This window comes from Neofelis nebulosa, chromosome 4 (assembly GCF_028018385.1).
Source record: "Neofelis nebulosa isolate mNeoNeb1 chromosome 4, mNeoNeb1.pri, whole genome shotgun sequence".
Lineage (NCBI taxonomy): Eukaryota > Metazoa > Chordata > Mammalia > Carnivora > Felidae > Neofelis > Neofelis nebulosa.
In genome coordinates, this window is record NC_080785.1 from 149,928,666 (window position 1) to 149,954,218 (window position 25,553).

Consider the following 25,553-nt stretch of genomic DNA (forward strand, 5'->3'; position numbering starts at 1 on the left):
AGCTACACCTCAAGTGGATGAACACGCACGTTTAGGGCAAGAGAACAAAAACTCCAAAACTACCACAGCTGCTGGTTATAGACCTTAGGCTCACCCCTTCCCTTTGCATGGGCTTTGCTCAGGCAGGCAAGGTAGGGTCCAGAGGCAAATTGAAGCCCAACTGCTCTCAGCCAAGGTTAAAAACGTGAACACAGTCCTGACTCAGCCCAAAGAGCTGAGGGACTGAGAGCGGACAATCCATCAGAACTCTGAGCTACACCAGTGCCGCAAAGATGGCGCATTTGTGTGCAGTGGGGAAAAACTTGATTAAACCAAGACTCTCAACAGGATTAAAAATCCATCCTCTGACAAAGGCTTTACTGACAACTTTCCATACAGTTAGTCAAAAAATAAAAAAATACAGAACACAGCAGACAGTATCTTGTACACTAGAAATCAATGTGACAGGAGTCCCTTTGCTCATCGCTGTAAAAAAACCCCTCAAAAATCTAAGAACTTAGTGTTGGTAGGGGTCAGGACTCTGTTCCCCCACCAAATGAACCAAAATAACCCAGCAGAGAATTCAAACCAAGGGAGTAGGAGGTGGGGAATCAGATTTTAAAATGACTGCTTTTGTGACACAAATGCGGAGCTGGAAACAGGTCTGGGCTAGGCAGTGTCTCTTACTATAACTATCACCATGTGTTCTTCTTCTAGCTTGCCCAATGTCCTCAGTGCTGACTGGAGGTACTGCTGTGAAAAGTCACAGGGCGGGAAGGCATAGAGCATGCCCGTGCTGTCTCTGCCCTTGGAACCACCCACCGGCAGGCTGATCACCCCCGCGGCCTGCTTCTGTTTCAAGTAGGAGACCAGGTTCCTGAGAAGCCGCCTCTGTAGGCCTGGCTCCACCGTGGGCATCCCCTCAGTGCTAGGCCCGCTGGGGGTTGCCTGGGTGGCTAGAAGCACTGCATAGCCATTGGGGCTCCCCTGCTTGATGCGCCGTGTGACCTCATCGAGCTTGGGCTGGTCCAGTCGCAGGCGCTGGGCGATCTTCAACTGGGTCAGCTTGCTCCCAGAAGTGTGATCTTTGAGGAGGCCGGTGATAACCCCTTGGTCCCCCTCTAGGATGTGCATAGATGTCGGGAAGCAACTGTTTTTCAACACTAGAAGCCCATTCCAACCCAGCTGCAGTGTCTGGGCATACTCAGAAAGATTCTTGAGCTTTTTGGTCTCGTGTTTTGGCTCTTCCAGAGGCTTGGGCTCAGCCTCAGAGGTCCGATGATTGCGCTCGCTCTCTCGTGTCTTCTTCCCGTGGGAAGAGTCTGGAGCCTCATGGTGGTGGTGGTGACTCCGCTCCTCAGCCCCATGTCTGCTGTTGCTGAGAGAATTGCTGCTTGACTCCTTGGTCCCATCACTGGCGTGGTTCTCCTTACGGCTGCGCTCAGGAGTGCGATCAGAGCCCCGGTCCACCTGCTGCCCACCACCCTTGGTCCTGCTCCGTTCCTCGTAAGGGGAGTGGGTTGTCCTCCCGCGGTCACTGGAAAGGCTCCTCCGCTTCCGCCTCTCCTCCCAGGGCTTGGGCAGGCCCCGGTCCCCATCTCCCCAGCGTTCCCCACTCCGGCTGCGCACCGAGCGGCTGTAGCCCTCCAAGCTGTTTCGCCGGTCAGAGCTTTTACTAGGGCTGGTCCAGTCCCCTTCCAAAAAGGTCCGGTCTCGGTCTGAGTACAGGAGGTGTGGGGGGGTCCTATCCCGCACCCGCAGGTCAGCATCCAGGTTTCGGTGCCGGGTATATCCATCCGGCAGCAGCTCATAATGCACGGGGAGGGGTGAGGGCTGGTACTGCTGGGGATATCGAGTCTCCTCTGCTTTGGCAAAATCCACACGCAGCCTTCGGTCTGGACCACCCAAGGGAAAGCCCCTCATTTTTGCACAGGCAGCCTGGGCTGCATCCAAGCTCTCATACTGGATGTAAGCAAAGCTATCTCCCTTGACGTGATCAATGGTTCGAATGCTCCCAAAGCGATCAAACTCCCGGGCCAGAGCAGCCAGTGAGGTGTTAGGTCCCAGGCCACCCACCCAGAGGCGAGTGGTGGGGTTGGCCTTGCCATAGCCTATCTTAATGGGGTTGCGGCCAATCACCCGGCCTGACATGGCCACCTTAGCCCTGTGGGCCATGTCTAGGTTCTGGAACTTGAGGAAGGCATACGCACCGCCCTGGCCACGGGCAGGTCTCTTGATGACCACCTCCTCGATGATGCCGTACTTCTCGAAGGCCCGCCGCAACTCCACCTCAGACACGCTGTGGTCCAGGTTCCCAATGAAGAGGTTGCGCGTGGCGCGCTGGTCGTCCTCAGGCATCAGGTCCTCCTCGCACACGGCCGGGTAGCCGTAGGGACGCCCGCGATCGTCGTAAAGCCCGTAGTAGTCCAGGGCCCGCTCCCGGGATAGTCCCACTGCGGCAGCGGCGGCAGCATCCAGGGCAAAGGCTGCGGCGGCGTGGCGAGCACGAGGCTCCCGCAGCGGCGGGGCGGCTACGGGGGACAGCGAGCGCTGCTTATATTGGTAGCCACTGTGCAGTGGCAGGTAGCCTAGCGGGTCCGCGGGGGCGGGGGGACCTGGGGGCGGCGTGGAGGCGGCAGCGCTGCTGCTGCTGCTTCGCCGGCTGCTCCCACCGCCGCCACCACTGCCGCCGCCACCGCCGCCGCCGCCGCGCAGGTACACGGGCTCCACCTTGAGCGGCCGGTCGTAGAGCAGCAGCTGGCGGGCCAGGGCGTGCTGGCGGGCCTCGCGTGCGTCCTGCGGGTGCCGGAAGTTCACGTAGGCCACGCGGCCCAGCTCTGGCGTGTGCGACAGGCGCAGGCTGATCTCACCGAAGCGCTTGAACTGATGGAAGAGCCGGTCCTCGAGGTGCTCGGCGGGCAGCGCAGGGCTCAGGCTGCTGATGAGCAGCGTCTTGTACTCAGGTGCGGCCGCCGACGAGCCGGGACCCGCGGGCTCGGTCCCGGGCGGTGGCGGAGGCGGCGGCAGCGGAGACGCGCGGGGCGAAGCACCTGAAGCGCCTGGGTCCCCGGAGGCCTTGCCGCCGCGTCCCCCGCCGCCGGCGCCCGAGCCCGAGGAGCGGCCGCTGCTCGCACGGTGATTCGCGTCCCCGGCGCCGCGGCCGTCGCGATGCCCACCCCCGCCGCCCCCGCTACCGCGGGGTTTGTCGCGGGCCCGCGTTGGAACGGGATGCTTGGCGCCGCCCGAGGCCTTGTGCGCTGCCCGCCGCCCGCCCGCCTCCGCCTCCCGTTCGCGCTCCCGCGGCCGCTTGGCCGACGATGACGAGCCGCGCCCGCTTGGGCTCGAGTCTCGCTCGCTCTGCCTCTTCATGGCGCCGGCGCAGCGGGCGGGCGGGCGGCCCGCAGGCCCCTCACAGCGGCGGCGGCGGCGGCCGAGGAGGCAGCGCCCCCGGCGCCGCCATCTTGGACAAAAGGACTCAGCGCGGCGGTGGCAGCGGGGCGGGGCGGGAGCAGCGCCCAGGGGCCGGGCGTCGCGTTATCAGGCTGCGCCGGACTGTCACGTGACCCGGCGGCGGGCGGGGCGAGAGCTGCGCCGGCATACGTCATCGGACGGCGCCTCTCCGTGCCACATGACCCCGGGTGGGCCTGAAAGTGAGCTCTGACGCCACCCCGCGGCCAAGGCTCTGGGCTACGCGGAAATCATGGCCCTCCTGAGAGCCAGGCTGGCTTGCACTGACTCTGACCCCCGTGGGCTGCGGGCCCTGGGCGTCCCACGACGCGTGGAGTAGGAGTGGCAGCGTCTGTGGGCGCCGGGCTCCCGGGTCTTAACCCAGTGGCTCTTTACGTAGCCTCCCCCTAATCCCCACCACGGCCGTCTCCCGATTAGGGTCCGGAATGGACAGGCCCGAGAACCTCCATAGGCCCCGTCCAGGACCCACCGCCCACAGAACAGGCATCCTTAGCGTTCTGGTATCCTATGCAGTGATCGCCGTAAAGGCTGCGAGGCCATGGGCTCTGAATGCACAAGGCCAGACCTGGCAGGCGAGCCAGCAAACCTGCCGTTTACCAAGTGGGAATGGGCTCCTTGGCGCCACTGGGCCCGCCCTCTGCTGCAGCCACCTGAGCAGACAGTGGGCTCTAAGGACAGGGCCACGGAGCCATGGGTGAAGACAAAGCCAAATCCAGTAGTTACCACAGCTTGCCACGCTTACCTCTGGCTGACCAGTGCCCTTCTGTTCACCTCCAGGCGAGATGTGGGGCCAGTGGGGTGGGTGGAATGAATTCTGCCCAGGCGCCCAAGCCCCCTCAGGATGGCTTCATTCCCCCGAGAGCTGTTGGAAGCATTGCAGAACCTGACCCAACTTCAGCAAGGCAACTGTGGGGTGGGTTAAAGCCTACCAGTTCATCCTCCTCCTCCCACAACCATAAATAAACCACTCCTGGAACAGCTGAGGCAGGTGCAAGGGGGAAAGCTTAAACGAAAACACCCGTAACATTGCCAGAACTGACCCACACTTCCAGAAGGGACGAGTTAACCCTTTCATAGATAACCTCGGGGGTCAGCCCTACAGTAGGAGAGGTTGTTGTTTTCCCTGTTCTTGTGTTCAGTGTGGCCTGTAGGCCATGGCCATCCATCTCCTAAGGCTTCTGCCTTTAGCTGTGGATTTTCTCAGTGCCTGTAAGGGGATCAGGACACTGTGCTTGTCAGATCCTAACAGCTCATTCTCCAAAACAAGGAAGTCTTGGCCTGAGAAGTGGCTCAACCTTGCTTTCCTCTTAGACGTGGTGTTGTAGATGTGCAAAATGTGGGGCCACGGCACTAGTGGATGCCACAGCAGGCTGTGACAAGGCCTGTGTAGGCAAACTGAATTTAGCAACTGTATAATTTATAAACTGCAAAAAAGGAAGACTGAAGTCTTTCTTGGAAAAGCACCACTGGTCTTTCCCTTCAGGTGGTCTCTGCAGGCCCAAGAAGCAAAGGGGTGTCCACCAAGCCACAGCTTACACTGACAACTGGGTTCCCCAAGAGCCAACCCCAGAAGTAACTAAAAAAACCAGACTCTGGAGACACTTTGGGGACAAGACCTCAACTATTTTAGACTTATCTTGGGTAAACAAAGGCAAAAGGCAAGCTCTCACTGACTCTTTGTATAAACCGACCTCTGCATATCTCACAAAACCCCAATTAGGCATCAGAGGCTTGGGACTGACCCTACACCACAAACTCAGATGACCAAGTAGATGGCCAGATCTGGATGGTGCTTGGTGGAGGAAGCCAGGCCAAGAGCATCTTTAGAAATGTGATGGTACTGAACACAGGCAGCTACTGAAGTCATCATTCCAGAAAACCATACTAAACATACCCTCAGTCCTGCTCGGACCCAGCCCTGATATAAGCCCCTCCCTTGCACACCAGATTCAACCCCCTGTGCTCTGCCAAGAGGCTGTTCGGCCTCCAGCTCCCCAGGTGGGACTTCCACTCCAAGTCACCTCAGGGTGAGGCATGGGACCCAGTCTTCTCCCGGGCTCGCCTCCAGTCCTGCACGAGCCCCCATGCCTCAGCCCGTGTCCTGCCTGGCATCTCCGGCACTGGCGGCCAAGGGGCAGATGTGAAGATAGCAGACAACTCTTGTGAACTGGAAAGCATAAACTGCTGGGATCTTCGTTAGGGCTGAAATCCTATTTCAGATTCACTTTAATTCTCCAGGGACAGCTAGAAATGTTCTTCCTTTAATAAAAAATTCCCAAACACACTTTGAAGTCCTAGAGTAAACCAGCAACAGAACAAAGTGAACCCCCCAGGGGGCGCTGTAGAGCCAGCATTGGCAGGAGAGCTCCAGGCTTCACACCTGACATTGTCAGGACCCTGCCTAAAAAATAAATTACAAAAAGGCTGCAGGGAAGACGCAAGTGGAATGCTTTCCCCACAGGTGCAGCGGGGGGCGGGCAGACTACAAATCAGTCCGTGAACCGGCTGCCTTGGGGGCATATTTAGGCATCAGTTCATTAATCTTCCGGATGTAGTCAGACTTTTCTGCACAGCCTTTGCACGTCTCCCCCCAGTCGTCCAGGATCTTCTTGAGTTCTTTAACCCGGAGCTTCTTCAGGTCCACTGTGCTCAGGTCAATCTGCTTGTCTGGAGGAGAGAGTAGGGAGAGCTCGTGGGAGTGGCCAAGGACCCTCATAGTCCTGGGATGGGTCACCCCAGCACAGCCTCCCATCCATTAAAACAAGCAGTCCTACTGGTCAGAGGGGGACAGACGTTTCTAGACACCTGCAGGTGTGTGTCTGTGCTCAATGCCCTGAACTGGGGGAACTGGCCTGGGCCCTTTCACCGGAAGGCTGGTCTCATGCTGGCAGCATCCACCCAGACATGCAGTATTGCCAAGGACAGGGATGGGGGCTACATGGTTCTTACAGGAGGAACCTTACAGGAGAAATGTGGTTCCCACTCCAAGTGCCTTGAAAAATAGTCACAGTAGAGGTCAAGTCACTGTAGAATGACAGCTCCACGGTGACAGAGCAGAGAGACCCCCTAGCTCCAATTTCCCAACACAGGCCCTGGTCAAGAGCTTACTCTCTCCACAACCACTTGTGACCACAGAGAGACCTTGAGCCAACAGCCTGTCAGGTCACAGTCAGGAGACTGGGCATCCTTGACACAAGTGGACAAACACAGGCCCTTGGACACTCAAGTCACAGTAAAATATGCTGGTGCTGCTTAAACTTTACAGACGAGGACAACTATTCCTGGTCCTGTTTCTGAGGCCTGCTTTTCCCCACCAGTAATGTCGGCAAGAGAGATGCTGCAGCAGCTGGAACTCCTGGCCTGCCTGTCCGCACACAGCATTTCTCTTCAAAATGAGGAAGATTGCTGGGCCTTCAGAGCTTATGGCCAGGACAGGTCAGGCCACATCCCTTCTCTGCTCAAAATCCCATGTTCCCAACTTGACTCAGATTAAAGATCTGAAGCCAAATCTTCACCAACCTGCAAGGCCCTCTGTGCCCTGTCTACCGGCCATGCCTCTGGCTGCCTCTGCACTGCCTGTTTGCTCAGCCTGGAATGTTCTTCCCTTAGCTGTTCCCCTTGGCTAATCTACCGCCTGCCTCCAAAGTATGTTGAATGTCACCTCCTCAGTGAGGCCTATTCAGACCTCCACCCATGAGGCCAGATCCACCCTGCCCCTCACTTAGCACAGTCTACCTGGCTATAAAGCTCACGAGGCTCTCGTTTCTCACCTGCCTCTCCCAGCTACAAAGTCGACTCCTAATGCCTGAGCTCAGAGGGTCTGTGTTTGTTAAATAAGGTTTAGCCACACTCACCATACTTTAGCTCACAGATTTGGCTGTCCTTCTTTTTGAGCTTCTCACAGACCTTCTCCACAGGGATGTGGTGGGCCAGGGGCTTCGACACCTCGTTGATGATCTTAGTGGCAGCGTCATCTGTGGCCCCAATGTAGTAGCACTGCAGCAAGAAAGGACAATGACCTTCAGGAGGTTTCCCTTGAAAGCCTTCTCCTCCACAAAACACTGGTATCTCAAAACATCTCTTTGCCAGGACCCCCTTTCCCCACACCCTCTCTGTACCAGTGGTCAGATTCAGTCAGCGTAAACCCTGGGCTCTTAATACATGCTCAGTCCCAGAGCTGACAACCTCCACATAAGTTTAAGAGTCGCCAGGATTCAGACCTTTAAAAAAAAAAGACACACAGGGGCGCCTGGGTGGCTCAGTCGGTTAAGCGTCTGACTTCGGCTCAGGTCAAGATCTCACAGTTCGTGAGTTCGAGCCGCGCATCTGGCTCTGTGCTGACAGCTTAGAGCCTGGGGCCTGCTTCCAATTCTGTGTCTCCCTCTCTGCTCCTCCCCCTCTCATGCTCTCTCTCTCTCCTTCAAAAATAAATAAAAACATTTAAAAAATTAAGAAATAAAAATAAAAAAAGACAAACCAGCGATTGCCAGGGAAATTAAAGCTACAAAAATCATTTCATTAGGGCTCTTGTCCCAATTCAGCTCTGGCATACCCTGTGCCCACTTTGTTATCTTGTGTCCTCGCACGTGGCCTCTGAACACTCACATGGTTGTTCTCTCTTCCTGGGATGCTCTTCCCTCCTGCCTTGCAATGACAACTCTTCCTCAGAGAGATTCTTGACTATTTTGCCTAAATCAGCATCTACCCTCTCTGCCAGAGCACCGTGGTCTATTTTCTGCTGGACACTCATCCCACTGCTGTCATTTGTTTGCCTGTCATTTCTCCCCACTGATACTCCCAGTGCCCAGCACCCAGTACGTGCTCATTCAATACTAACAGGGTAACAAAACCTCACAACTGCAGAATTCATGAAAACACTGGAGACTGGAGTCCCACACTAGCATACTAACAGAACAGTTAACCTCCTGAACAGGCAAGTGGGCAGGGCCAGCCAAGGAGGGTAACCAGCTACTCACCAACCGATTCTCTTTGCCTCTTGCTTCCCGGCAGAATTTTATAAGCTCTTTTTCAACAGAGGATGGTGAGAATGTGACATCTCGATCTTTGAGGTCCTGATAAAATCTTCCCAGATAAGAGATACAGACTGGAAAAGAGAGGGAAGGGAGATGCTCAACAATCACCAAGGTGCACCCCAATCCACCAGGAGGGAACTCCGTCAACAATTTAAATAGCAGACAAGGTGAGAGATGAGTTTTTCCATCACCGGGTTTTCTCAGGTGCCCACGGGCGGGCAGAACCCACCTCCGGGTTGCTGGGGTCCCTTGGTACACCTAGGGCACATGGGGAACGAGCATCACCCAGTGACCCACACATGGCTCCTCCCTGCTCCTTCCATAAAGTTTAAGCCGAGATTGAACACGTGTCCTTGGGATGGACTCACTGTGACCTCAGAAGAGGCCAAACCGGAGGGCGGAGACAAAAACAATCCAAACGCTTCTCATTTCCAAATACAACATCGAACCCGAGGTGCGGCTTCGCAGGCCCACCGGCCCCAGAATGGTGCCCATGGCCGGCCCTGGGGACTCCCGACCTGGGCCAGGGAGAGCCTCTGCCCCGTGATGGGAAAGGAAAGAAACTCCGGCGTTATCTCAATTTCAAGCCAAGTTTTCTGCACGATCTAGTTCCAACTTTTTCTTGTTGGACCAGTTTCCTAGGCTCAGGAACTGTTTTCTAGGCCGGCGTCCGCCCCTCTTCGGGCGGACCCCGCTGGGACGGCCGCCGCCCCCGCCCGTTCCAGCCCCGGCCTCTCGGCCGTTCGGTGGTCTGGGTGGGTTCAGAGCCGCCGCCAGGCCGGCCTCGGTGAGCGGACCCCGGCCCCGCCGCACCTTCGCAGTCGCCTGGCCGCAGAGCCCGGCCGCCAGGCAACACGCTCAGAGCCAGCGCCACCGCCAGCCCCTGCGTGGCCCACATCCTCCTCCTCCTCCACCGCCGCCGCCGCCGCCGCTGCCGGACTGAACCGCGCCCGCCGTGAGGAGCTGCCTCCGGGTCCCGGCCGCGCGCCGTAGTTCCCCATTGGCGGGCGGACCCCGCGCCCTCCCACACGCCGCGCTCTCATTGGTCCACGCGCCCGGGAGCCCAGACGGGCGGCTCCACGCTGCCCTTTCTTATTGGCTGGTAGCTTCGCCCGCCCTTGGCCCTAGACAGTTGTCGGCCGCTGATTGAACCAGGGCGGCCGGCAGGAAGCGGCCGCGAAGGCGGCGGAAGGGATCCGGGCCGCCATCTTGAGTAGGGGCAGCAGCTGTGACAGAGGCGGGGCGTCGCGGACTGGCGCAGAGGACTGGTGTGGGGTTCGGCTTCAGCTTTGCGCCTGACTTGTCCCGAGTAGTCCCTGCTCTGGGACCCACGTCTTCCCGAAAAATCCCTCCCCGCCCCGGGGCCCCAAGGGCAGGCAGGGAGAGCTGACCGCTGCAAGGCCAGGTTTCGGGAGGTTTTCTTTTTTTCAAACGATACCGTGGGCGGAGGATCCAGGCTTCGGGATCGTCTGCGGAAGCTCTTGCGCCCGCGAGGCCTGCCGACACGGTCTGAATGTCCGCATCAGGCCGGAACCCGTCTTGTAGGAGCTAACTGGACGCCGGCCGGGGTGGACAGAAGCTGGGCTGGAGGATTTCTCATTGGAAGGGCCCTCTCCGAGCGGCCGTCCTAGGCCTCGGGGAGCGCCTGGCCTCCTTAGGTGCTGTGGCTGTAAGATCCGAGCCGGCCCGCCTCAGCGGGGAGCTAAAGGACTGGCCCGCCGCCTCCGGTTTTCCCACCGAGCCTCAGGATCCCTGGCTGCCGGGGGCGCCTCCTGGGTGGGGGCCCGCGAGTCAGCCGACGAGCACTCGAGGGGGTTTCCTCTTTGGCTGCCCTCCCTTCCAAGTGCAGGGCTTGGCTGGCTGTCTGAAGGCAGGGCGTGGAAAAGGCTGGCTCCGTGCTCCGTGCAGAGAGGTTTCTATGGGGCTAAAGGGCTTGGAGCCCAGCGACAAGGGATGGAGAGGGGCACTTGGGCTGCTCCCATTCAGTGAATTCAGTGGGTCAGTATCAGGTATTCATCTTTAATTCACATCACAGCAGTCAAAGGAGTGGGGAAAGGGGGAGAATCAAGTGGCAGATATTTACATCTAAAATTCACATTACTTGTTGGATTTAGAACATGCTACCACAATATATACAGTAAAATACTTTTTGGGACACTAGTACAAATTGTTTTTCCTCTTAACTTTGCTTTCTGGTACAGGTATAAGATAATTTTTAAACCACTTTTTTAAACATAAATACACACACAAAAAAAAAAGGTTAGAAGTTTTCTTATTTTAAATAAGCACAGAATGCCAGAGGTTAAAAACACATTTATAGGGCTGAATACCAATTGGACATCACACTCTATACATTTTTTGCTCAAATTCCTGTACAAATACACAGCATTCAAATAGGTATTTACAAATAAGCTTGAAAGAATGAAAATCCGTATTTCACAATCTTTTCAGAGGATTCTCATTTCTGGCCTCCCACTTCCCCTCAGACTGGCCTTTCTCCAACAAAAGGGATTTGGATTATGTCCTTTCATCCAGTTAGGGAAAACGGAAAGGGAAGACAAACCTAGCTTACCTTACATAAAAAAGCAAGGCCAAACGAACCCACAACCCACACTGCCCTCCCTACCCTCCTGTGCTACAAGGTGGAGAAGGTCGATGTTCTTATGTGATGACTGCCTTGTCCAGGGATTGAGGTTCAGAAGTGCCCTAAAATCTAAAGATGCCCTTCTACCTAAAATTCAAATCCAGAGCTAGCCCCCAACTCTCTAACACTTGTGAACACCACATACTCTACGCCTGCCCTCTGAGGTCAGGGTTGCCATGACTCACCCACTCTACCTAGAGCTATCCTTATAATTATCAGAAATGACCCCTAGTGAGAGACACCCCCAGATGCCCTGAAGGTAATGTGGCCCTTCATCTACCCAATTGGTTACTTGCTGGCATTTCCTGTTCGATAAGCTGGCATTTGTTTACAAGAAAAGAACACCTTGGCTGGCCTTGTCTGTTTGGAAAGGTGGGCTGTGGGGGAAAGGATGGAGGTCTAGGGCCCAGGGCCTGGCCAGAAGAGGAACTAGGGGAGAACACATCTGCTCAATAAGGAGAAGGCAGCCTTGTGACCATCAAAGTTGTGAACTTATGCAAATGAAAAAAAAAATTTTGTAGACTTTTTTTTAAGTAACTTAGAAGCACCCTGGTAAAATACTATTACCACCCCACCTTATCCCCCGCCCCCCCCAATAATAAACCAAGAGAAAAATCCATGCCCTGACCTGAAAAAGTTTCCTATAAAGATACCATTGCGCTCTGCTCAAAAGATTGGGAAGGCTGGAGAAACTGCCCTCCTGCCCACCCTGAACCCTGAGTGGTGGTCCCCGTGGGCTTGGAGGGGGGGGGGGCGGCGAGCTACACTTGGCCACTTGAGAGAGGATAATTCAACCTGTGTGGCTCTCTGCTTCCAAAGGAGGGGCTTCCTCCCACCCTCTTTACCTAGAAGCTTGCTGAACCTTACCACGAGTCCTCAGGGCTGGAAGCCTGGCTGGGCAGCCAGCCCCACTGCTCAGAGGTAGTGCTGAAAATCCCTGATTCAGGAACTGGATGACAGGCATTCTGGCCACTTCTGAAAGAGGATTTCTGGCCCCTGCCACACCCCAGCCTCGCTCTATACCAGCTTGTCTCTCAACACTTGGCCTCCTGGGCCATGGGGAAGAAGGTGGCTAGGGCCTCTGGCTCCACACCCCCACACAAGCGCCGGGGGCAGAGGGTGGGAGATAACCTTTGCAGATCCATTCATCAAGGGGGCTCCTGCAGGGCATGAGGTGTATGGAGAATGTAAGGGAGCAAATGGTCAAATAAAAGCGATGGAAAAATCCAAGGTAGAGTGAGAGACAGGGCTGGCCCATGGAAGCTTGGCAGTGTGCCCTGGGCATGCAGTTAGGCCAGGTCACATGCCTGAGCTGGCAGGCTGGCTCAAGCAGCCCCTCAGTCTCGCACTCCTGGATGGAAGAGTGGGCAGGTGGGTAGGCATTTGTGCAAAACGGCTTGTAGCTCCCTTGTCCACCTGTGACATGTAGTCCACGTGGTCCTTGCGATCCCTGAATACAACCATGAGTTCTTCTGTCCACACAGCAACAGAAGAAGTCCCTAGTGCAATTTCCATTCTTCTGTGCATCTCTGCCCTGGAGGGAGGGCCTGGAGCTCCTACCCCTGGGCCCTGCAAAGCTGCAAAGCAATTCTCTCTGTGCAATATCTCCATATAGCTCCACGTGGTCTGGAACTGCAGGAGGAAGAAAGCATCTACTGCACAAAGGAAAGAAAGGAAAACCCATAGAATGGAAACGTAGAAAATGAAATAAAAAGAGAAGCCACAACCCTTCATGCTGCTGCGGCCTCTGTACATGGCAACACACAAGTTCACGGCAGTAGAACGTAGACTCGGGGTGGTTCTCTCCTGAGTGCCAGGCCTCTCTGGCTCCCTGGTGAGGGGACTTGCTTTTCAGACCTGGAGTGGATGGGCAAGCTGCTCACAGAGGGCGGCGTCCCAGCCGCCTCCTTGCCCCTCACTGTTCCCCTCGGCCGTGTTCCCAGGCCATGCGGGCCTGCTCTTCCTTGGCGCTCCCTGGGGGCAGTGAGGCCTTGCGGTGCAGGCCCCGAGGCCTGTCAGCATCTTCGCGTAGCAGCACACCTTCATCATGCTCCAGGGCCGGCAGGCGGGTGTGGTAGGGCTTGGGTGGCAGCGCAGGTGGGTCCATGGGGTCCTGAGGGATGACACACCCCGGTGCTGAGTGGCTTCGGCATGGCTGGGCCTTGATGGAGTCCAGAACGGCGGACTCGGAGAGGCTGTAGTGGACAGGGAGGTAGGGTGGCTCAAGATCTTCATCTGCATTCCAGGCCTGGCTTGGCATGGAGTCCATGGTGTCAGTTCGAGGTGGGACCTCTGAGGAGTGCCCAAAGTTACTCTCGCTCAGGGAGGACACGCCGCTGCTGGCACTGCCAGACAGTGTAGAGTTGCTGCCGTCCAGACCTGACTGGGGGCTTGTGGGGGAGGCTGGGATAGGGTGGAGAGGAGACTGCAAAGGAAAGGGTGGGCATATTAGAATCCCTTTCTCCAGACAGGTGGGCTGGCCCACTAGGTGAAGAGAGGACCAAGTACCCGCACATATTGGATACACATTTGTTTCTTCAGCAGCTGCCCCCCAAGCAAGCCAGTGGAACCCCAGAATCAGCTACATTTCTGTGGACAAAAATGGCCCTGGCCTGGCTGCTAGGCATTTATATCCCGTGTGGCTCTGGGGTGCTGACAGAAGGGCTGGATGGGCAGGCCAGTGCAGAGAGCAGGAAGAACCCCAGGGGACATAGGCCAGATGAATGCATTCTGTTGCTAAAATCTGTGACAGAGACTGTCTTTTCCAACATGCAGAAAAATTAAGGAGTTTTCATAAGGCTTTGCTGCCTCCTGTTTCTTGCTTTTGACTGGCCTCTAGTGTAAAATGCTCTCTGATCTACCATGGAAATGTCTTTTCACTTCTTGAACTGTAGTGCATTGATATCTAGTGGTGTCAGCAGGGAGTCCCCAAGCCCCTCACTGCCCCTTGCCGGCGCATTCAGGGTACTCGTGTGTTGCTGTCCCCAGGACCCTCTGACCTCCCTGTCCCCATCGCATTGATTGCAGGACACATGGGTCATCTGCATCACAAGTGTGGCTCTGGCCACCCCCAGCTTCTGCCACGCTGGTTGCTCTGGGACAGAGGAGCACGGAAGGGCTGTGGTTCTTTTCGTAGACCCAGGAGATTCCAGAGCAGACAAGAAGATTCCTTTCACACTCTTGTGGGGCTGTTGCTTCAATACATTACCTTGCGCAGAGTCCGGGCAGGCAGGGCCGGGGGGGTGTCACCCAGGGGGTGGTGGAAGGCGTCAAAGTGTAGGGAGTAATGACCTGCAAAGGGAATAGAACAAGAGCCTTAGCTGGGGCTTTCTTGGGCTGTGTGCTGGCACATCTTCCAACTGCGCAGCTGTGGGAAGAGTCTCCTGGGCACCCCTCAGCATTGAAGGTCACAGAAAAACCTCTCTTTTCACTGAAGTTCTCCAAAACAGGCTGCTGGAGTAAAAGGCACCTGTGCCACACAGAAGGTCAAGAAGGTCAAGTACGGCCAAGCCCATGGAACGGTGGGCCACAGGCAGTTGTAGCTCTCCGACAGGCTGGTGAGGAGCCGGCCAGCACAGTCTGTTCCATTGTCTTCAGCCCCCCTGGTTGGGAAGGCCTTCCTGAGCTCACCTGCTGTACTTGGAAACCTCACGACCCCAAAGCCCAGCAGGCTTCTTCCTGTGGTGGGGATATTTCTTCCTTGGCTGAGTCAGCCCAGAGAATGGCCCATCTTCTTAGTCTCGAGGGCTGCTACCCTCGCCTCTGAGTTGAGTCTGAAACCAGGGGCTATCTGGGGGACCCGCTGGAGGTCTTCTTACCATGCAGCAGGCTTCGGGGAGGCACTGGGGGGGCCAGGATGCGCCCCATGTGGGCAGACAGGAAGGGCTGGGCCTCTCGGGCTCCGCTATCCAGGCTCCAGCTGCTGGGGGCTGCTGGCACTGCTGAAGGGTGGAAACAGATGGCATGAAGGGAGGTTACTTCTGAGCCATCCTCAGGGAGAAGCCCATCTTACAGCCTATGGCTTCTCCAGGTGTGCACTGTGTAGCCAGCACATGTGTGAGTGGCATGCCAGCCCCCAAAAACACTGGTCACGTGAGACACTGTGGCCCATGGGGGAGAGTGACCAGGGGCAGAAGCTGCTTAAGAGGATAGCAGCAGAGTGGACTGACGTCTGAAGAGTACTCAGGGTGAGGCAAGCTGAGAGACAGTGCAGCAAGGAGTGAACATCTGCAGCCTCTGGGATTTGTCAGAAGAGGACAGAGAACAGAAGTGAGCAGAGCAGAGTGGAACAGGCTGATGGGACAGAATGCAGACAGAATGCAGGCCACAGAGCTCCTCACCAGAGCCAAGTCAGGGCTCTCCAACTGCCCTGGCCTAACAGGAAAAGCAGGGAGCACAGGGGGCGAGAGGCACAGACTGCCCCATCCTAGAGCTAGTGCACAGCCAGGGTGTGGGCAGGAGTTGCCCCCCAAAAGGCCTCTGGTAACATACAAGCTGTTCCCACCCCACTGCTTCTCTGCCTACTGACTGGATTTGGGATGCACAAAGGGTTTTCAGGCAAGGATTGGTGTGCCTGCTGAAGGGAAGAGTATACAGCCCAAGAGTTGTGGCTCAGGTCTGGTTCCACCCGTGGCTTCCCAAGAAAAGGGAGGGCTGTGGGAATGAGGGTGCTTTTAGGCTTGCAGAGAGGCCCAGTTCCTGGCATCCACATGCCATGGATGCAGGGTAGAGCGGGCCTTGGACAAAGGGAAACAGTGTCCATCTATGCCAAGGAAGGAGGCCAGTGCCAGAATACTGGTCCGTTCACACCCCTCCCCCAGCCACAGCTGAGGTGAGCAACTTTGCAGGAGAGGAGAGGAAAGGAAGAATGGCTGGATCTTGGGCTAGAGGGTGCCACTCTGCAGGAACAGCAGGGGACATATAAATACTGTTGGCCAACTCCTCCTGGAGACCAAATACCACTGACAAGAAATGTGTCTTTTCTCTAATGGAGCTAGGCAAACATAATCTCCCTTTTGGGCTATCAGCAGCAGGGAAGCAGCTCATAATTCAGAGACCTAGCCCCCAGCTTTGTTCTGAGGCAGTTATAACTCAAGTGTGCTCGAAGAGGCTGGGGTTTGTGCTCTTCCAGCGCCAGGTACTGAGCGGGAAATGCTAGCGCCTAAAGGAATAGAGAGGTTCTGGAAAGGAAGGAGCTGGGGTCTAGCCTTCAAGGAGGATGTGGCCAGGAGGGGCTGGGCCCATGTGGTCCAGGGATAAGATAGTTATGCCCTTCTCCTTCCTTCCCATTAGTGAGGAACTCGAGGGCTTGCAGTAGAACACAAGGTAGAACTCTACTACCTGAACAGCCTCAGTTCTAAGGACTGCTCAGTCTCATGGGATAGCTGATGGCAGGTGGCTGGTGGGAGGGCATGGCAGTGATTGGGTGGGCAGGCACTCAGCTGTTGCCTAAAGGGAGGAAAGAATTCTGAATGTGATGAGCACCAGGTGGATTCCACCAGAAGGCCTCCTTGGAGAGCCTGAGGCAACTGAAGAAGAAGATAGGCCCATTCTCACACAGACTCTCCTCAAGATGGGGCATGAGCTTCTGGGTCCTCATCACTGAAACTTGCTCTCTCCAAAGAGAAAAGTTCTAAAAAAAAAAAAAAGCCCCCGAATTTCAGGAATTAAGAAGCTTGGAGGTGGGTCTGGGCAGCTTCCCCAAAGGGGTCCTGACAGCCCAAGCTCTCACTGCAGGGCCACAGATGTTCACCCACAAGAACCCACAGGAACTTGTGGGCAGCGAGGCTATGGGGCAAAAAAGCTGGCAGGCTGCAGGGCTTTTCAAAGGGTGCCTGCCTGAGCCACTCCAGTGATCTAGAACCATCTAGTTCACCCTATAGACTGATGTTGGTGAGCAATGAGGCCCATGGACCTCTGCCATGTGACACAAATGCACTGGGGCTAGTGGAAAGTCTAAGATGGAGCGACTTATCCTGGCAGAAGGGGGCAATCCCTACTGTGGCCTGGCCATTTCTTGCTCTGTCTCTGTGAACGGAGGTCCAGCACTGGCCTGAGAGTCACTGCCTGGCAAAGAGAGATGACAAGTGAGAAGCAGAGTCCTTGTGGGACTCAGGATCCTGATGACAAGAGAATGGTGATAAGTATGTATAGCTTCTGCCCTGGAGGATCCAGGAAGAGACTTAGGGAGCCACTACTCTGGCCTGTGTGTTCCCACTAGGCAAATGTCTTATTTGCTGCCCACAAAACACTGGCACTGTGGCATGGACATGCTTGCTGTGGCCTCAGCCTCTTTCCTTCCCACACTTGGGGATGGGCATGTCCAGCTTCTTGCTGCAGCCTGGTCTGAGGCCTGGTGTTCTTCTTTGTCCGGTTGGCATAGGGTCCTGGTCTGGCCACCAGCACCCACTTGAGCTCTGAGCTCTTCTGTGCTCTTGGCTAGTTTTCAGATGGCCCCACATCTCAGGTGAAGAAAAGATACTGTGGATTTTGGCCCCTGAGGCCAAAATGGCACTCTATTTTGTGGGAATAGGTGCAAGGTCCAGGTAAGCCGCATGTTTTTGGGATGTGCAGGCTTGAGGCTAGGAAGTCATCTTCGGCGGGAATCTCCATATCCTTTGTGGTTGAGCACCTGGTACCTATGCCTACCAGCCACTGAGGTTGTGGACCCAGTGTCTGGTCTCCTTAAAGAAGACACAGAGGCATGTCCTTTGTGGTGAGCAAGGGAGGAACAATGACAGTGGGGACAGTAGACAGCACTTGGTGAGGAGGTGCAATGACAACATGGTGACAGCTTTGGAGGTACAGGTTCTGATGGGACAGCAACTTGTATTCCTGGGGACTGAATTTGCCCTAAGCTCCACCAGATGAAGGAAAGGGAGGGGAAACTACAGGGAGAGGGGCTGATATGGGGCCAGGTTCTGGGTGGCAGGTGGTCTAGCATAATCCTCATATAGGTATTGCTTTGTGTTAAAATTAAGTCAGATCTCCATGTGTGAGGCTTTGGGCCAGGGTCATGTAGGGTCCAAGTCTGGTTCTTCCATCAGCTTGCTGCAGCGGGACACAGGGTAAAACTCCACTATCCAAACATCCCCTGTTCTAAGGACTGCCCGGGTTCATGCCCAAGTTGATGGGCTTGTAATCCCTGCTAATAAGATAGACTCATAGCAGCTGGCCACTTGCTGGCCAGAGTGGCTGCAGGAGGACTCAACTCAGAGTACCTAGGGCTTCCTTGGAGAGGATTGTCTCTGGGAAATTCACTTTGCCATGGTCTGTCATTCCCATTCTTCTAGGAGCTTGCTCAGCCACAGGCCTATTCTGAGCAATAAGGAGAGGTCCCTGAGGGCCCAAGTTGAGAGTGACAAGGGGCCATCGGGCCTGCTGAATCCTGGAGCTGGTTGGGAGAAGCCCAACAGTCTGAACACAACAGCCTGAGTTTCCATAAACGTGGGCTCAGGGCAGGTAGCTGCTGGGGCCTCTCTGAAGGTGGGCCCTTGGGAGAGAGATACATAAACTAACAGGATCCAAACTTAGCATCAAACCGGACATGGGTTAAACAGTGAGCACAGGAGTTGGTCAGGACTCTGGACACACAGACAGGCCTGGGTGTTGGAGTGTGGCACAGCCTTGGCCAGTTGGTGCTCAGGGACAAGAGTCAGACACTCAGGATGGGGACAGACATGGGGGAAGGCCACCTGGAAAGGGGAACAATACCTTTTTCAGCCACAGACAGATTGGGATCACTGCAGGGTTTGCAGGATCCGACCACTTGCTGGAACAGGGCCCGCTGGAAATTTGGCAGCTGAGGGGGGAGAAAAATATCAAAGATGGTGAAAACAACCAGTTACACCTCAGGAGGCAGAGCTATGGGCCCAGGAGCCAGATCATATTAAGAGAAGACAGGGAAATCAAAGCAGTGGTACCGATCATGCTCAGCCATAGGAAGACTGTCCCTCGCTATCTGGCTCTGAGTGCTGCCATGTCAACATTGGAGGCACCTCCCTACAATGCCTGGCTGGGCTCCAAGCTGTCTTGTACATGGCCAAGAAAAAGGACATAGGTACCTGAGGGTATCTAACTGTATCCCTCTGTCCTGACAGGGAGACCCATTGGCAGAAAGGACTGAGGCACCCCTCTACCCCTCAGCACTGGCAGGCTTGGCCTCCTGGAGATCCTTGCACAGGCCCAAGTTAGCAATGTGGATAAGGCAAAGGGCAGCACTCAAGCCTAGAAAGTCACGGACAGGACTCACTGTTTTGATGGGCAGCTGCCAAGCAGGCCTGCTCCCTCTACCTGGCAGGGCTGACCAGGCACAAGGAAGTACAGCTGAGAAACACCTTGCACTCTGGGACTAGGTAACAGTTGCTTGGAGGTGATTTTCATGGACTCTGATAGAAGGGCAGGCAGATTGGGCAGAGGAAGGAGTTAATCCCCACAGCTCTTTGTTCAAGGCCCCCAGGTAGGACATCCAGAGAGCTGTGTAAATGGTGGAGAGAGTAGCCTCAAGAGGCAATGAGGGGCTTCAGATAGATGGATGGATGAAAGAGGCAGAGTCTGTCTCAGTGAGGATGCCCTTCACACACACAGGGAGGAAGACCATCCTCCAGACCCATGTCCACCACTGCCTTCTCAGGATAAGAAAGAATGAGGTTCCTCTGCTAGACTGTTTATGGATAAGGAGTCCAGGAAGCTGTACAAGCAATGGGTTGGCAAGAAGGACAGCCACACAAGCAATTGTGGCTCTAACCCGCCAGCATTCTTCCTACAGGTCCACTCCATCTGGATTGCTGATCCTCAGAGTCACTGCAGTCCTGTCCAGAGTGGGCACCCAGCAGCCTTCTGAGGGTCTTATGGCAGAATGAAGGAGGCACACAGGGCAATATAGAAAGCCTAGCAGATGCAATGAGGGCAGCCCAGGCCGCCATACTTGCAGCAGAGGGCAGTCAGTAGTCTGGGTCCACTACCTGTCCGTTCTCCAGGATGGCTGCTGGATACATGGCACTGCTTGGGCGGTCCCGGTGTGTGGGCAGCAGCAACATCATTTCCCGGGCGTGGCGGTACTTATCTGGCAGAGAGGGAGAGCCTGTAACCAAGTGAGAACAATCACGCACAGATGACAAGCCACAGATGGAAGGCCCAGCGGGCAAGCATCCTTGGGGCCAGGGAACCAGGGTAGGTGTCCCCTTGCAGCTGGGGTGAGGATGAGCTCAGCAAGCACAGGAGGAATGAAGCAGAGCCCGCTGGTGAGATGGTGGTGGGGCCACACCTGACGTCCCAGCTGAGGTGGGCATACTGCAGACTGGGGCAATGCAGGCCCACTGATAGAGCCCCCTCACGATGCTTAGAGGCAGATCATGAGAACCGAGGACAGGAGCTGGGCCCCAAAGGGCCCCCTGCACCCAGCGCTCTTGGGATATGGGGTGACCTGGATGCTGGGCTCTTTCAGGGGGCCCAGCCATGGGCACAGGCCAGCTTGCAATGGAGGCATCACACAGAGACAGAGACACTGAGATAACATAGTGGCATGGTTCTTACTTGACGCATTGTGTCTCCCCACACTTACCGTCTCCAGATACCAACTGGCCCTGTTCTCAGCTGACCCCCTACCACCTTTGCCCAAAGGCTTCTCCTTCCCATATTCGAGGCCTCCAGAGCCTGGCCTCTGCTTTCCTTGCTGTCCTACCATAGCTCCAGAGCCAGGCTGGCTGGGGGCCCAGGGCCCTACATACAGGTGGCTCTCCAGAGTTTCTCTCTCTGAGACTTGCCCTTCAGTGAACTTGGGGGTCATATGGGAGCTAGTCTGGGAGTTGTGGGGCTTTAAGCCAGGCTCTTGAGTTGACTTGGTTCCTGCTCTTCTTTTGTGAGGCTTCTGTGGTGATATCCTCTGGCCTGAGGGGCTGTTACAGAGGCCAGACCTCAGCAGATGTGGTGGTCCAGTCCCCATCAATGCAGGCCACAGCTATAGGTCTTCAGGAACCTGTCAGCCTATGGTCCTTGAGGGTACCTTCCACAGAAATAGAGAGAACAGCTTTCTGACTTTCTTTGGGAATGGATCATTTGGAAGGCCCTCCAGACGTGTACCACTCATGCCAGACACCAGCATGTCCATGAGAAACTAGCCCATGGGCAGCCTCTGGCTGGCTCAAGTGGTTGAAACCCCTCTGTGGCGTGCTCTTAGTGAAGCTAGAGAGTCCAAGGGCTCCATCTGAGAAGTGAACCTGCAGCTCTGGAGGCTCTGTGTCCTTGAAACCCAGGGTCCCTGGGGCCTTCCTTTGACTATGCCATGAAAGCACTGTCAGAGCACAACTAAAATAGGTCTCTGCAGTCAGCTTCCCCAGGAAGCTGCGACATTCCTCTTGTACTCATTTTAGACCAAGAAGATGAGCCTTAAATACCTTGAAGAAGTCAGTATAATAAAAATCAGTAATGGCTGTTTAGAGAAAAATGGAAAAGAGTTCCTAATTGCAATGATTTCTATAGTGCCTTCCCAGCAAGAAACTGAATGCTCTCTGAGCCCTGCCAGCCACAGCTCTGGACAGGACCCTTTTACTTAGTGTGCACAGAAAGAGACATGCACCTTTACACCAATCCAGTTACATCAAACTCCAACCTAACACCCATTCCACACCAGGCACGTGGTTGGAACATGGCACACTGCCTGACTCAGGCTGGCCATGGTCCCTGATCTCACAGAACTCACAGCCTGGCCCACCAGGCCAACCCCACAGCTGCATACTCCATGTACTGACACATGTCAGGGGTGCTAGGATGGAGGGACAGTAGCCTGCAGGCCCCAGATGCTGTGCTGAGGATTTGAATCCATGTGATGGAGGCCCCTCTTGTGCTATAACAGAGAGGTGCTTTGTGCTACTGCCAAGTTTTCCAATTCTGCCACCTCACTTTTCTCACTGCCCTCAGCCCTGGGCAGCCAATCCCATGGTAGCAGAGAATGATGGTTACTTTTCATTAAAACATTTATATACCACAAGGGCTTTGGTGTCACAGGACTTTTGAACTGCTTGAGTTGTAGTCTGGTAAACCCAAGGGAGGCTATGTCCCAGCATGAGGTATTCAAGGAGGATCAATCAGAATCTCCAGGTTTCCTAGCTCCACTCAGTCTTTTGACCATTAGGGGGAGCTGCCTACTTACAGGAGTTTAGACTGTGCCTTGCAGGCCTTCTGGAAGATTTCAACAGGGACCACAGCAGAGAGTGTCAATGGGCTTGGTGAGGTAGGCCACTGGTGTCATGACCACTCTTGGGTGTGGGGGAGGGGACTCCAATGCAAAGGACTCTCCAGAACACCTTCTCCATAAAAGCCTTCCCTTTACCCGTAACAACCAGAAAAAAGAGCAGACTTCTCCCTTCCCTCCATGCCCCCAGTGCATCTCCTACTTCATCTACCACATCTATCTGAAAAAGCAGTCTTCTTCTGTGATTCCAGATCTCTCTCCATCTTCTCTCACAGGGCCTACTGCTGGTATGCTACATACTGGCCTACGGTTTTCTCCAGATAGGCCTGCACATGGATTGCATGGATGGTGTAGCCTAGAAGTGAATTCCTGCTCCTTCTTAGTTGCCTCTGCACTCATCACCATTCCCAGCTTTGGGAATGTTTACTTTTGTACTTAATGTCTACTCCAGAAAGGGAAAGGGCTTCTGTCAGCCTTTCTCTATATGCTATCCTGGAGTTTGGCCCCTGTGATAGCTTGTCTCCAGAGATGGAAACCACCAATGCCTTCCCTTCAAAAACACACATGCCACTCTTCACATGATGAGGTGCAGTCTCATTCCCCACCTTGGTCTCTAGGTTGGCCTTAGTGACTTGACTAGTTGACAGAATGTGGCAAAAGGACCATTATGGGTTTCCAAGGTTGGGTAATAAGAAGCCTTGCAACTCTGCCTGGGTACCTTAGAATGCCTGTTCTGAGAAAAATCAGCTGCATGCTGTGAGAAGCCCGAGGTACAAGTAAAGACCCTCCAAAGTGACTCTGGTGGACAGCCCCAGCTGAGCTTCCAGCTGCCATCTTGGATATGCAGCCTAGCTGAACCTTTAGATGATTCCAGCCTCAGGTGACATCTGACTGCAAGCTCATGAGAGACTGCAAGCCTGGAAGCAATAGCCAGTGACCGCCTGGTGAGCTCAGACCACTCCTTTCTGTTGCCATCCTGCACAGCCACCCTGAGAAGCACTAGATCCTAGTCACTATAGCTGATTTCCATTCCACTGCAAATGCTTCTGTCTAAAAGGGCAGAGAATCAAATTTCACTGAGAACTAGGATCAGATTGTGAAAAAGATGCTGGCTCAGAAAACAATATTGAGCCAATGAATACGAAATCAGGCAATAACTGGCAAAGTAAATAGCTTTTCACAGAGCCATCTCTCCTGATTACGCCTTTCTTAGCTGACAAGGTCTTTTTGGTTGCTGTTCTTTTTTAGAATAATATTTTCCAGGGTTAAGTTTAGCCTTCAAATTTAATTTTCATACTGTGCATTCATGCTCAGTTCCTCAAGATAAGACTCATTGTTGCCTTAACTTTGATTTTTATTCTTGCAAATGTTTCAATGGAAAAGAACTGAGCTTTCTCCTGGGCCACATGTCCTCTTACTGAGGTGGAGATGCGACAGCCAGCCACCTCGGTGGTAGCATAGCTATAACCGCTACTCAGGGCAGGGTCTGAAGCCAGACAGACTGCTGAGCTGGGAACCCTTGAGTCCTTAGTGCTAAAAGGGGAACATTCTCTAAGTCACAGGGCCGCTTTCAAAGACAGAGCCACAGATGAGAGGAGGACAAGTGGGGCTCATGAGGCCCTCTCCTCCCTTCTGCAAGCAGCGCCCTGCCCTCCTTACCTCGGGCACTGGAAGGGGCAGAGGTAATCATCTGGGATGGTGCTGAGTGAGTAGAACTCAGGCTGGAGGAAGAAGGGCTTGCCTGGGACGAGGACAGAACAGAGACGTTGGTGATTGAGCCCTGGTACCTGGGGTTGGGATACGCGAGCTGCAAAGGGAGAAAAATCAGCAGGATAGAGGTCTGAATGGCCAGGATTGTAGGACTGGCCCAGAGTTGGCTTCTTCATGCCATGAGGTGCCCAGACCCAGTGTCTGATGAGGTACCCTGGGTCCTGATGGGGGCCAGGATGGTGGCTGGCACTATAGGTTACCCTTACCACCCATGGAGCAGGGCTGTTGGGTCGATTCTAATGATGGTGCCCATATAGGATGCAGGACTTAGCCATCAGAAATGCCAGGAAGGAAGGCAATTTGGCAGAGGACCTTTCCCATGGGATCTCTAAGAGCAATCATGACTGAAGCTAGATTTCCTTCTTGGAAAATGATGCCTGGGAACTTTATTGACATGGGATGGAGCGGAGGGAAGGCAGTTTTACTGGCTCTGGGTATTCTGATTTCAGAAACTAGAGAACTAGGCAGGGGTATGAGCCCTCAGACCAAATAAGCCAGCAGAGAGGCGAGTCCTCCAGGTACGGTGCTCTGGCCCACACTCCTTGGACAGCTCTGGTACCTGCATATGGTGGTATAGATCCTCGGGAGCCTCGCCCATGGAGCTGTCACCCAGAACCACCACGTTTCCTGCTTCGCTAGATGCATGTGAGGAGAGAGAGGATGACGAATGGCGACCTGTGCCCATCAAGTTCATGGGGCTGTGAACAAGAGTGGGAGATAGGGAGGAGTCAGGCGGGGAGCTGAGAAACCTTGCTAGGTGGTAGGGGGACAGTGTAAGGGTGTGTGTGAAACAGTCACCCCTAGCCTCAGATGACACTAGTTTAGAGGGTTTCAGAGTTAATGCTTATACCCATTTGAGGCCTGGGGCAGTCCTGAATCCCTGCCTGCTGCTCAGGGGCCCCTGTTCTGGCAGGGCCAATAGTAGGCCGGCAAAGTCTCTATTTGGAGTTAAATGGTTTATGGCCACTCCATCTGATTATATAAGTAGTTTTTCAGTTAGGAGGGATGAAAGTGATATGCTCAATCAGGTCAAGGATTCCAGGTCCCCTTCCTATGCGATGTTACTCTGAGCCAGTAGCCACCCCCTGCTGGGATTTGCTCCTAGGCTCCTAGGCCAGGGGTATCTTCCTGGTATGAGGAAGCTGTCAAAATAGCTGGCTAGGAACCATCTGTTGACTTCCTTCCACATCTGTGGTTACAGGCTCATCAAAATACCCTCCTCTATCAATAGTAGGCAGTCCTTTTCATTCATTCCTTCTTATTTATAGAGGCCCACTCTGTGCTGACTTACTACTTACATTGGAAAACAAACCCAAGTAAGGGGCTCTTCTCCCTGGCTCCTCCTCTGATCTGGCCTTCCTGCCCTGGAGGCTTGGAGTATCTTCAGTTGAGCCCAGACAGACCAGGACTCCTGAGTTCAGAGTAGGGACACCTTGATGTGCTTCCACATCACCATGTCGTTCTCTCC

At 54.8% G+C, this 25,553-nt stretch overlaps 3 protein-coding genes across 15 annotated transcripts in view; all 3 read right to left on the reverse strand.

Annotated features, from left to right (window-relative positions):
• Nucleotides 1–329: 329 nt before the first annotated feature.
• On the reverse strand, nt 330–5,561 carry RBM15B (RNA binding motif protein 15B). The gene has a single exon (XM_058726786.1). The coding sequence runs from the start codon at nt 3,346–3,348 to the stop codon at nt 649–651; it is 2,700 nt and encodes an 899-aa protein (XP_058582769.1). The 5' UTR covers nt 3,349–5,561; the 3' UTR covers nt 330–648.
• A 125-nt stretch (nt 5,562–5,686) lies between these two features.
• On the reverse strand, nt 5,687–9,688 carry MANF (mesencephalic astrocyte derived neurotrophic factor). Its single transcript, XM_058723575.1, has 5 exons — nt 9,611–9,688; nt 9,294–9,516; nt 8,424–8,551; nt 7,302–7,443; nt 5,687–6,114 (listed from the first exon to the last, which is right to left on the reverse strand). Exons 1-5 carry the CDS (start codon nt 9,686–9,688, stop codon nt 5,930–5,932), a joined length of 756 nt encoding a protein of 251 aa, XP_058579558.1. The 3' UTR covers nt 5,687–5,929.
• Nucleotides 9,689–10,485: 797 nt separating this feature from the next.
• DOCK3 (dedicator of cytokinesis 3) overlaps nt 10,486–25,553 on the reverse strand; it is a 595,409-nt gene continuing 580,341 nt past the window's right edge. For 7 of the 13 annotated variants that reach the window (XM_058726773.1, XM_058726766.1, XM_058726765.1 and 4 more), the window contains 7 exons: nt 24,645–24,783; nt 23,975–24,122; nt 20,088–20,206; nt 18,838–18,925; nt 14,943–15,065; nt 14,333–14,415; nt 10,486–13,549 (listed from right to left, as the gene is read on the reverse strand). In XM_058726773.1, coding sequence (XP_058582756.1) covers nt 13,040–13,549; nt 14,333–14,415; nt 14,943–15,065; nt 18,838–18,925; nt 20,088–20,206; nt 23,975–24,122; nt 24,645–24,783 — 1,210 coding nt within the window. In that variant the 3' untranslated portion in view covers nt 10,486–13,039. The remainder of the gene's footprint in view (nt 13,550–14,332; nt 14,416–14,942; nt 15,066–18,837; nt 18,926–20,087; nt 20,207–23,974; nt 24,123–24,644; nt 24,784–25,553) is intronic. The other 6 variants (XM_058726769.1, XM_058726770.1, XM_058726768.1 and 3 more) reach the window with 5 other exon arrangements.

Coding starts and splice junctions, on each gene's coding strand:
- RBM15B (XM_058726786.1), bottom strand. CDS start 3,348: ATGAAGAGGCAGAGCGAGCGAGACTCGAGCCCAAGCGGGCGCGGCTCG.
- MANF (XM_058723575.1), bottom strand. CDS start 9,688: ATGGCGGCCCGGATCCCTTCCGCCGCCTTCGCGGCCGCTTCCTGCCGG. Junction 9,517..9,610: donor TCAATCAGCGGCCGACAACT/GTCTAGGGCCAA, acceptor GACCAATGAGAG/CGCGGCGTGTGGGAGGGCGC. Junction 8,552..9,293: donor GCGGCCAGGCGACTGCGAAG/GTGCGGCGGGGC, acceptor TCTCTTTTCCAG/TCTGTATCTCTTATCTGGGA.